The following is a 12,758-nucleotide window of genomic DNA, read 5'->3' as shown; positions in this document are numbered from 1 at the left end:
ACCTGAGAGAAGAAATGGTAAAGAGGGAAGAGGCAGCAAGGAGGAGGTAGAATAGGGCATAGAAACACAGAATAGTATTCAAATTAACATGCAAAACCTTGCACAATGACCAAAATCTGCTATATTATGCATTTTCACAGATCTTAATCTCATACTTATTTCAACTTGTCTGCCTGAACAGAAAAGAATGCAAGTAAATGCATCAGGAGCTCTCAAAACAACAGTGCACATACTTAAGGAACACAGTCAGGTAAGAGTTCAGTAAAAAGAATACTGGAATGAAATCTTATATAAGTTTTGCTCTTTCAAGCCACCCTGAAACATTCTGAGTTGGTACTGCCTCCCTGTAAGAGATGTAAGCCCTGCCCATACCAGAAATTGGTGCCAAATCTTGCATAACCTGAGACAGTAGAAGATGGCAAACTACAGTTTCAGATTTTTTTTTTTAATGCTTTGACCTAATTATGATTTCAGTGGCTGTTGCAAACACAAAACCCCAGATTATTTCGAGCAGTGTTTTAAAAATTCAGCGTTTTTTGGAAACATAATTTCTGAGGGAACAATAGCAGAAAAGGTTAGCAATACATGTAATTAAATATGATCACAGCTAGTATAGCTTCCATTTAGCTGCAAGCAAGGGCTTAAAATAGAAAAGTAAGTTATCTGTAGATTGTGATTCTAAGAGAAAGATACATTTCCTTACCAAAGTGGCTTACTGTGGGAAACACTAATGACAAATGCCTCTCCTGTCTGGCCTGAGAGGGTACGCCCACTCTTATCCACAATGGTTCCAGAAACCTAAATATCAGTTTGAACACAGAGAAAGGCAAAGAATTACATTAACAACAAAAACAAGAATTTAAATGGCTGACCTGCTAGAAGTCAAAGCAGGGGAATCTGTGCTCCACTCAAAGTGATGAGGCACAATCCAAACAGAAAAATTAAACCCTTTCCTCCCTATAAATGTTTAAATATTTTAGCCAGGGGAAAAACAAACCTTTGACCATCTTCTTTCTCTCTCCCCCTGTACTCTGAGGGAATAAAAAAAAATAAAAGAAAAAAAGAGCAAAAACTACCATGAACCACTCAGCAGCAAGGTAGCGTTAGTACCACAGTATCATTCTGATCATGGCCTCTAAACCAATCTGCAATGGTTACCTGTTTAGGCAGCTATCAGCAGTCACAGCTCCTCTCCTATCCTCTTCATCCTCCCTACCACCCCCTTTATGTTATTTCAGGTCTCAGGACTGCTATTAGGTTGTTTGGTGGTTGTTGTTTGGTAGAGAGGGTAGGAGAATGTGGGCTGGTCTTAAATACAAGTTACTACTTTTGCTACAAGGGAACATCAGATGTTGCAACTTCATAGTGAAGATAGAAGTCTTAAACTGTATAATCATACCTCTTAAGTACTATACAGAGAGATGTGCAAATAAGAAAAAATGTCTTGACCCCAACTAACAACTAAAGTTGAGAATTCAGGAGACATTTGAACAGGAAAGCCTTTCCAAGCCTACAAATCTTTCTTCCAGAAGATGGGATGACTTTAGAAGATTCCCTGCAAAGGTAAATCCCTTATTTACTCCAAAACATGTTTTCGTATTTATGCTACTTTCCTTCAAACTAGTCAGTCAAGGGAGGTGACCAGTGGATTCCTAGAGAGAGCTGTGCTAAGGGCTGTACTTCTCAACATAACTAAACTGGAAAATGGAGCAGAGAATGAGGCAACCAAGTCCACTGACCACTCTGTTCAGGACAATGAAGACAAAAAGTCAACTCTACGTAATCAGAGAATTCTCAGCGCTAACTTGAATGACTTGAATGATAAAAGTGTATTTTCTCAGCAATGAGTTTCCAAAGTTGTGAACACAGGAAAATATTCTACATAATGACACTTCCAAATTAGTCTTTGCTGCTTGAGAAACTAAGCTTACTAAACAAAAGAAAGTATTATGAATGCAAGTTCAAAGCTCACTAGCAGTAAAGTAAAACTTCAGAAATGACAAAGAGAAAAACGGACAAGGCAGAGAAAATCACCAGGCTATGATACAAATCCCTGATCTCTGTACTTTGGACTGCTGTATGCTATTCTAATTCCCCTCTGAGTCAAGAAAGTGGAAAACAAAAAGGTGACAAGAATAATCAATGAATGGTATGGAACAGCTAAATAGACAAAGACTCTTCAGGATGAAAAAAAGATGACTAAAGGAGGCTCTCGGAGGACTATAAATGCCATGACTATGCAGCAAAGGGAATGTGGAACAGCTGCTCACTGCCACTTTCCAGAGACAAATGGCAAGACACAAAAGAAGTTACCAGGTGGAATGTCCAAAAGTAAGCAAACTTTCAAACCAGTGCATTCACAAGCTGTGAAAGTTATTGACAGACTATTTTGCATAAGGCTGGGTCCTACAGTGGTTTGAACATAGGTTCAAGGAATGAGTAAAACACATTCAAAAAAAAGGGTATGAACAGATGGAAACTGCAGAAAACTGCAAGAATACATAAGAACTTTCCAAGCAAGCTTACTCTTTTTGCATATTTGTGCCTACGCATTCATGACTGCTTGCTGTTGAAAGAGACATGTGAGCAAGAATATGGAGTTAGATCTTTTCTGACTTCAAATGGCCACTCATATTCTATTTGAAAATATGGCAGAATGTACTTAAGAACCAGTGCTTCAAGGATGAAATTATTACCCTTAAGACAGCAAGCCTGAAATAAAAATCAATAAAATCAGACCTTTTCCTGTGGAAATACACAAAATGAATGCACACTGGAATGAAGACATTCCTTAGACTTCAGGTTGACAAGTTGGACAGAGCTACCCACGGCTGATTTCATAAAGCTCTTCACAGAGTTTTTCCTTTCACAATCATGTGGAAAAAAGTACATTTCCAAGACATTTATCTCCTTCATTTCAAAACGCTTTAACCAACTGCCATTTCAAGCTAGTTCACAAATCAAGCTTAAGTATATGTAAAATATTAAATAAATAATATATACTTACAAATATGGGTCGGGGAGCATACTCTTCCTCAAACAACATCTGGAGTGCAAAAAGAGCTGCCTATAGAAGAATAAGTTGCAAAATATTAATGGATGTTTCGGAAGTTGTTCTGTTTGTTGTTTTTTTGTTTGTGTTGGGTTTTCCCCTTTTTAAATTTTTTTTTTTTATGGCTGTTTATGCAACTTGCTACCTCGTATTGCCTGTGAGAACTTACTACACTCAAGCACTTTTACCCTTATCTCTAACATCTTCCAGGTGTTCAATAACACATTTTGGTAACAAGTAGAAAGAAAATGCCATGGAGTAACCAAATAAGACCAAGACTATTTTGAAATGCAAATCACATCGACATGTACTTCTCCCTCATGTCTGCAGCACAACCCCCACCCCAAACATATCGTATGTACTATTCTCAGTACACATTCAGTACCCTTGAATCTGTTTAGACGTGCAGTTTGGAAAGGATTCTAACTGCCACAAATTTTAACAGTAAAGACTGCAGCAACCCCTTGGAAGGTCTTGAAAATTCCTGTCTCCTTAGGGTAAGAAAGTGCCCAGCAGGGTGGTGGAGTCATCCTCACTGGAAGTGTTCAAAAAACGTGTAGACATGGCACTTCAGGACATGGTTTTGTGGGCATTGTGGTGTTGGGTTGATGGTTGGACTCGATGATCTTAAACGTCTTTTCCAACCTTAATGATTCTGTGAAAGTTGCATGTGAACATGAGCTCAGCACTATGTTAAGCCTATAGGATCCTAGTCAAACCTCCATGGTGACTGGTCAAACCTCCAAAGGACAAGTCATGCCACTATACACATGTTAACCAGTCCCTAGCAAAAGCCTAAAGAAATGCTGTGTGCACATCCAGCCAGACACTTCCACGTAAAATTGCAAGACAGTTTTAAGCACCCTAACAACTCCACCACCTGCACTAAGAAATTATTCGATAAAGAAGTTGTCAAAAATCACATGAACTGTGTCATATTTCAACATTTTATTCCTCCTATTTTACCCTTCTGATCCTCTACTCCCAATTTTTCTTTTTTAAAGCTGATGGCAGAGTGTCAGAATTCGTAAAAAAACCACATTTTAACAGGGCTGTCTCACAAACCTTCCCATGCCTGCAATCAGATACACTGGACATTCCCTCTCCAGTGTGCATCACAACCATCCTTTGGACAGACATGCTTACGCTGAAAAATACAAACTTCAGATGCATTTGGAGATGTTTTGCAATACAGCAGAGCTTCTGAGAATAACAGGACAGCTGGCACAGACAGACAGAAAGATACTAACAGCACATACTAAAAGGCAAAGGGAAAACTAGAAAAGCCTGTTTTATCATTAAAAATCATCTCCTTACATTCTACCTGTTTGCTATCGACTGAAGAGTCTTTTCATTTATTTAGTGAGCAGTTGCTGATAGATCTTACAAGTACCATGCTGAATTGCCTTAGGTAGTACAGCAAATACTTATACTACTGAGTTTTTTGGGGGTTTTGTTTGTTTGTTTGTTTTTTAACCAGGAGTCTCACCTTGGCATTGGCTGTGTCAAATATGGTTTCCACTAACAAGATATCAACTCCTCCATCCAAAAGTCCTTTGGCTTGCTCCTTATAGGCTTCAACCAGTTCATCAAAAGCTGTAAAACAGGAATGATGTAAATTTCATCTGCAGGTATCTCTTTCAAGACCATCACCTAAGTTAAATAACTTGATGTTTATAAATACTTACTTATGTTCCTGTAATCCGGTCTCTCCACAGATGGTGACACAGAGAGTGTCCTGTTTGTTGGACCCATGGCTCCAGCAACATATCTACTAGTTCCTAAACCAAGACAAGGGGGGGCACAACAAAAAAACCCCACAAAACAGGTTACCTCTGGTTTTACAGTGACAGACATGTAAATGTAAAAAACCTCCAAGGACACCAAGACATGCATGTCATTCAGGGATGAAGAACTATAAAACAGGAAACTCCTGTCTGAAATCAAGAGTTTGATCAGCACAAGATTACCCAGCACAGCTGACTTTTTTGTTTTAATCCTATACAACAACATGTTCAGTGTATACATACAAGACAGAACATCTACAAAAAGGCAATTGGCCCAATTAATTAAGTATCATTTGTCTCTGACACAAGAAGCTTCATTCAATTACTTTAAATGCACAGCATAGAACTGTCCTGGAATTTTTCACTAGATAACATGATTTGAATATTCTGGCATGTGTTCATTAAAAACCCTACTCTTTTTTTAAAGTATATTTCAAATCTTTCATTTTTATTGCATACTATGAATCACATCAGTAAGGTGTTATCTGGACAGCAGCAGGAGCACTGTTAGCTTGAAATACAGGTTGATACCAGAATACAAGCGGAAATTACTTGTCTTTGAAAGACATCATTGTCTACAGCAGTGGAAATGAGCTATAACTCTGCCACATAAAGCCCGGAAGGTAAAAGACTGCACATTTACAGATGATGGTCAAATAACTAGGCACATTCCAGTAGTTGCTGAGTAAAGTCAAAGCACAAGACTTACACTAGGAGTAACTGGTAATCCACATTTACCTACAATCAGCTATCTTAATTCTGTAATATAAAGACTTGTGCCGTACAAACCTAAATAAAAGTCCCAACCGAATTTGTTTTCTCTAAAACACATCTGGAAGATGTTCATCACCTGCAGTCTAAAACAGGCAGGCATCCTGCAAAACACACTAAGGATCAGATCCTGCAAACATGCTGAAATTAGTGTAGTAAGAGTAGAGATGCGAAATTGCTGCGGTGCTTAAAATGAAGTGTGCACGTATGCAAGTTATGTCCCTGTGATGTAAACCATCAAGCTATCCTCTAGTTAGCAACATTTCAAAGATTGTAGCAAGACAATCAAAACTACAAATTAATAACAAATTAAAATAAATATTGCTTACCTGTCTGAGCAGTTACATCATCTGCTGCTTTTCTGGCCACCTGTGCAGAAGCTCTGTTTAACCGATATGCCTAGAACAATTACAGAAAATTAAAGAGTAGCCTTTACTTTAGTACAGCATAGCTCATCCCCATAGAAACACAACACTTCCATGCAGTAGCTTGCAGTACACTCTGAAGGCTCCCTAAGCCATACAAATACACATAAGCACTATTACAAAACTTCAAAATTAACAGTTCTATACATCTCAGCAACAGAGTTACATGTCAGGTGTCATCCCACGTACGGCCCAGCGTACAGCTGCTAATCATAAAATTCCATTCTGTAAGGTACTAATTAAATCCTACTGCAGTCAATAGAAGCTGAAGAACAGGACTTTGAGGACAAAATTAACCTACTTTAAAATTCACGTATTTTTTTATTCAAGTACCTTATTTCCAAGTATTTTCTTTCACTTATTTCTCAAATTCTCAAAAAACACTTAACACAGAATAAGGGACTTCTACATACACCAGTGCAAACAATACACAAATAATATCCAGGAAAAAAGCAGTTCCATTGTGGCATTTGGTAAGTTGGAAGGACTGAAGCAAAACATCCCTGTTTGCAGAACTGACACATTCTGGTAACGGTCAAACAAAATCTAGGAAAAATTATTATTGCTTGTGCCTTCGTCAACAGGAGGCACACTGACTGTCACACACAGCAAGTACAATCGTCTGCAGCAGTGGAAATGAGCTACAAGCCCATCACATGGCTCTAGAGACAGCATGCAGTCGATAAACGCAATACCAATGGACTGTGGGACTAAGCTAATCTTGGCTGCTATGACAGAAATCTTGATTAACATTTTAATACATAAATAGTTTAGCATTCTTACCAAATGCTCAAGGCCATAGTCAGCTTGTGCAACTCGGGTGCTGCTGAAAGTGTTAGTTTCAATTATGTCAGCGCCTGACAGTAAGTATTCCTGTAAGACACAAAAGAAAAAATCTCCAAGATGTCCAGAACTGAGATCTGGAATGAATGCAACCCAACTATTTTGCCTCATTCAGTTGACAAATAGTCATAAATCATCTCTTATTCAAAGTAGATCAAACTCTGAAGGCCTTACTCAGAGGCACAGGGCCAAAGCAATAGAAGTGTTCCATGTAACCAATTTTCAGCATTTTAGTGTCAGCCATACTTTCCATTAACAGGTGACATTTATAGTCACCTCTGCCACTGAATCCAGCACCTGCAGCACATTCTAGATTTTTGCACGGCAACGTTGTGGGACATAGTCCAATTGCCATCAGGAAGCGAGGGCTGCTGTGGGCAGACTCACAAAATGCACCAAACAACAACAGAGAATTAGAAAATTTAAACATTCTGAAGGGAGCTGTACAGCACAAGAGCATACTGGGACAGAATACAAGCTTAGGAGAATTATGCTTCATGCAGATCACATTTGAAGTTTAACTAATGGCCCAGATGCACAAAACAATTATGCCTTCTGCTCCAGTTTGGTTGTCTAATTCCTACAGAAGTAAACTCAAAGCAATGCAAACTGAAATATTTTTGCAGATTCTAGTCTGTGTTTTGATAGCCTCTATCAGTTGCCCTCCTGCCTCCCTAACTCCTCTTTTTGATCAGATTAACACTTAGGTGTCTCCTGTGTATTCAAGGAAATTAAGACATTCCAAGTGCTAGTAAGTCAAAAATGTGGCCATTAAACATAAACAACTCAGATTTTCCTATAAGAAGCAGATGAGTTCAGTGGCTTCAACAGGGCAAAGTCTTGATCCAAACAACAGCAGAAATTAATTAAATTTGCTTTAAAACATGTTTTCCTCCAAACTAATATGTTTTCTCTCAAGTCCTCCTGGACACATATGGAAATACCTATAAGTAGCTGTATGAAAACATACAAGTTCTTACATGTACACTAATAACCAAGTAATGAAGTTTCTGGGAGTCATCCAGACCAAAGAAAGATGTTAAATGCGTACAGCTTTGTACTAGCTTTTGTTTAGTTCAGATCTGCCATTTTAGCAAAATCCCTTCAACTTTACTGTCTAGGATCACAGAAGTAAATAATACGCTCAAAGCGGGAAGATCATTTTTGCCTTCAAAAATAGACAACCTCTCTTCACCACTGAATCTTACTTTGACAGACAAGGTACAGCTAACATTTGCTTTTCAAGTTACTGATACCTGTGAGATCTGACTCATTTGGCCACTAAACCCCCCCCCCACAACAACCGTACATATAGTGGAATTATAGTTACTTTGTAGAAATATTTTAATCAATTATTTCAAGTTCTGTCCAATTCTCAGAAGAAATAACCACTGGCAGCTATAAAATAAGAAGTCACCACCCATGGCTCAGAAAGCACCTGACCCAAAAGTTGCTGCAGGCATGGCGACCACCACTGACTTGTTCTTTTCTTAGACTCTTCCTAAGGCACCTACAACTGGCCAGTGGAGGGACAATAGCAGGCTACCATTGGTTTGACTCAATACATTCATTCTCAAGTCACAACACTATTGTTTTGCTAAACCTGCAAAATTCAACTGTTAAACCAGCTCACCTGATTAAAACCACAAGCTATTACAAATTCTAAGGTTCATATCCACTACAGCTCAGTTAACAGTCTAGGGACTGAACTCAGTCTACAAATATTTCCTCCTGAAATTTTTATAGGTCAAGGACTCTGGATTTTAAGAACGATGAGTTGAAAAGAATCAGAGAATGACAGCTAGAATGTAAATATAAAAATACAGATTACATACCAAGTTTAACAAGCCTAAGCCAATTATGATTCTAATCCATGAAATACCTATCTTTTTAATAAATTATCGGAAAAACCCAGAACAGATGTGAGGCTTCAACTGAATATCAGCTAGTTGCAATGCTAGTCGAACGTTCCATTTATTACAGTAAGACCTACAAATACCTGCAACTCAAGAAATACAAGACTTAGGAAGTTGTTTTTTAAAGTCTAACTGAAGATAGGAAAACAATAAAATCTGTTTGCAAATTCCTAATAATCAACCCTAGACTGGTTTATTCTCTGGGACACACATTAATATTCCAGGGGAAAAAAAAACGAGACTATGGAAGCACATATACTCATTAGGAAGCCCATATACTCATTAACTATGGAGGGGCCTGCTTCAGGCTGCCACATTTAACAGCACTTTAACACACAATTATAGAAACGAGCATCTAGAATTCAGATGTGTCCTACTTAAATGCATTTCAAGTGCTAGTTGAGGAGGAGAAAAGAAAAGAAAACCAAAATAAATCAGAATCTACAATTAATAGAAATGCATCAGGGATAGAAGTCAAAAAGGAATTTGAAAACAACACTGCCAGAGTGACATCAGGAACCAAGACATGAATGCTGTGCTCACACAACCAGAACAGTCAAATCTGCTCATTCTTTTTCACATGGTTACCTAGCGCTATCTTCCCTATCCCCAAAAGACACAGGAGAACCTGTAGCCTGTGGCATGGAAAAGGGGAGTGCAGACATCAAATTCTCCTTCCTTCTCCTGTCAAGAGACAGGAAGCAGAACCACCTACCTTGTGTATGTCACAGATTATATCAGGTTGAGTTATACTGAGAAGGTCATTATTGCCTTTCAAAGGCCTGGAATGATCTTTAAATTCATGCCCCCGGAAATCCTCTTCTGACAGGGCACGTTGCTGGATCATGGTACCCATGCCTCCATCTAAAACCATTATCCGCTCCTTCAGAACCAATTCAATTTCATCTTCCATGCTTTTCTGGGGATCTGCTGTAACAAAACAAATCGAATGTTTACGCAGCTTTGAAATTCCCTATCTATACACTTGTGCAACCTGAGGTCATCCCATTTAAGAAACAGAATAAAATAACTAATCCTCTACTGAAATCAAATGGTAATTGGTTCACTTCACCTACAGCTCCAATCACATGATGTCAGATAACAGCTGCATCTATCTAAACAGAATTAGACTCAACTGGTCCTCCACCTAAGTGCAGTCACTTGGACACAGTCAGCTGCAGAAACAAGAGTATCAAAAGTTCACAAGGGCATATACCAAGCTGTCTATATAAACTAGACTCCAACACTGACAAGTGTGATAATTTCCACTACAGCAACATTTGAACAGCAATGCAGAGCTGCCTCTTGGTACCAGACACGGTACTGTAAGCAGTATACAAAGTGCAAACCAGAAACTAGTAAATTTAAAAAAAAAACTTCTACGTTAATTATTGTAATGATAGAGAAGGAGAAATAAATTGAGGAAGCAAAGACAATTCTGAGTCCCAAATTCACCTTTTTCTAGGATTAGAATAGTAAATAACAATTTTATACTTCTGTTAGTGAGCAAACACCAAGAACACACTGACAGGCAAGAGCCAGGTTTTATTTTCTTTTGCACAAACACTGCAAGATCTTCTGCTCAACAACATCCACAACAATGCCAGAAGAAAACAAATCAGGGAAATCACGTGCTAATTATAAGATATTGGACAGAGTAAGTCTAATAATGACAAACAGAAAACTAGACATTTCAGAGCTATTGTTAGGAATGAAAGATGCAGTATTGCAATGCTTTAAAATCCCAAACAAAGCCCATCCCAAACATTAAACAAAAAGCCAAAACTATAGTCTGAGACTTTAAAAAAAACAAAAACACACAACAAAAACACACAAAACCACAACAACAATAATCTTACTTTTCCTCTTTAGAATGTACACAGAATCGTTTCAGAATGAAGACCCACTTACATGCATAGAGCAAAATACACAGCCTCTACCAAAAACCTAATTTATAAGAGTGAGAGCCCACTTAACTCTCACAAGCATGTAGACTAATGTGTTATTCTTCATCTCTCCCCTTCATTCATCTTGGGCTTACTCACTTTGAGTAAACACCTGTTTTGCATTTTGCATGATCATCAAAACACTTGTAAAAGAGAATGATTTCTGAAGCACAAAAAACATCCTCACACCTCACTACAAGTTACACACAGTAGTACTTAAAAATCACTGGTAACTGCTAACTGATTTGACTTTTTTCCTTCTGCAGTCTTGCAATGCAGCTTCTGTTTTGGCATCAGTACTGTTAAAAAGGAATATGCTGGAGAGAAAATGAGGCCAAGAGTAAAGTATTACAAGGTTACATTTATGCCAACACACTGGAAAAACATCTGTAAATCAGATGTAGTCCCAGCAAGAAGAGAAGCCAAATAAAAATTGCTCTATAACAAGTATGAAGGACTTGAAGGGAGATTAAAACATAAAAAAGCAAGCCACCCTCATTTTAAGTTGAAAGTTTTAACACCAGACAGGCAAGCTCAGCAGGTTCTTATACAAAAGACTTAAACTTACTCACATTAAAACCATCAAATTATTCACAAAAATAAAATCAGTCCTTGAGCTAAAGGCTTTCAGAAGCAAGACCCCAAAAATTACATCTGAAAGTATGACTGCAGCGTAGACCCCTATGAAGTGTAACTCATGTGTTTTGCAAGAGCTACAACCCAATGAGACATCCACATTACAGCTTGCTTTTGCTTTAATGTAGCCTCTAAGCCAACTCTTTGATGCCGAGAGCTGCAGCCCAGACAGCTGAGCCAGGCCATCAGAGCCCTCCCAGAACTAGTCCTCCTTTACTCTAGGCTTCTGTCCATTTTACCTACATGCTTCCCACCTATCTTCTTATACACGCTGGGGAGCAAAGACAGACTTACAGCCATCTGTTTCGTTTTAAATCCTGCACCTCACATAGTCTGTTTTGTTTTTTCTACAGCTTGCCTTGCTGAACAGATGCCACTTCAAGAGTATGGTTTTCTGCTCACAGGAGCACAGATTTCTGCCTCATCTCTGCTCCCAGCTCTGTGAGAGCCTTATTCTGAAGAAGCTTTCCAAATCTGTGCTTCTTCAGCAGCATGTCAAAAAGCTGCAAGGAAATATAGTGGGAATCAGGAAGGTGGCCATCAATGCCAGAGGTACACAGACTCCATGTTTTACAAATGGATGGCATAGTTCCAAGCCCACCAAAACCCAGTTTACCTGTCCTTGCTATGGTTAACACTTGATTTGTCTTCCATTAGGAGCCTGCACTACCTGAAGCTCTGGCACACTGACGATGCAATTTTCAAGTTGGAAACAAAGTCTGCAGACAGGTCCAAAAAGACCCCAGAAATTAGAGAGGATGAATTCATAAAGCCATGCTAGAAAGTGCTGAACTCTGCGCTTGGGAGAGAAGCAGGGAGGAGGCTGGGAGTCAGCTCTGCTAAACAAGTACCATCATATTAACTCAGCATGCAACTCATGTAATTCCCCTCTCCAGCACAGACTGGAGTTTGTTACAGAACAAATGAAAAAAATTCTGGAGAAATTCCTAAGCAGGAAAAACTCAGGTCAGACTATTTCCTTTTTTTTTTTTTTTATTTTGGTTACAAACTCTGCTCCTACCTCTGCTCAGCCAGAAATTGATAAAAAATTTCTTCTATAAAGATCACTCGTGAGTTTTGGGAAACAGACTCCCTCTTCCATTCAGAAGTGTCAAGAAAACTGTCCCTATAGCTATAACAGAAATAGTAGTAAAACAGCAGTGGTAACAGGAACTGAGGACCAATTACCTTGATTTTACACTCTACTGAAACGTAAAATATGAAGCGCATTACCACAGACTGTTCTAGGGGTGGAACTAGTGTAGCGGACCATACCAAGACAGAACAGAAGCGACCCAACAGCATTGTCCTAAAAGCCAATAGGATACAGAACACAGAATAAAAAAATCCTAATATCCTACCTCACCTCCCCAAAGTAAACA

General features: G+C 38.7%; 1 protein-coding gene across 1 annotated transcript in view; it reads right to left on the bottom strand.

The window, feature by feature from the left end:
* MTR (5-methyltetrahydrofolate-homocysteine methyltransferase) overlaps window positions 1–12,758 on the bottom strand; it is a gene marked incomplete at both ends in the record, with an annotated part of 54,421 nt that overhangs the window by 39,093 nt on the left and 2,570 nt on the right. The window contains 7 exons of the mRNA XM_081998097.1: window positions 704–798; window positions 3,008–3,067; window positions 4,542–4,648; window positions 4,741–4,833; window positions 5,940–6,009; window positions 6,819–6,908; window positions 9,510–9,724. Of these exons, the coding sequence (XP_081854223.1) occupies window positions 704–798; window positions 3,008–3,067; window positions 4,542–4,648; window positions 4,741–4,833; window positions 5,940–6,009; window positions 6,819–6,908; window positions 9,510–9,724 (730 nt within the window). The remainder of the gene's footprint in view (window positions 1–703; window positions 799–3,007; window positions 3,068–4,541; window positions 4,649–4,740; window positions 4,834–5,939; window positions 6,010–6,818; window positions 6,909–9,509; window positions 9,725–12,758) is intronic.

Source organism: Phaethon aethereus (genome assembly GCF_964289735.1).
Source record: "Phaethon aethereus genome assembly, chromosome: 3".
NCBI classification, from domain to species: Eukaryota; Metazoa; Chordata; class Aves; order Phaethontiformes; family Phaethontidae; genus Phaethon; species Phaethon aethereus.
This window is presented reverse-complemented; position numbering and strand designations above follow the sequence as displayed.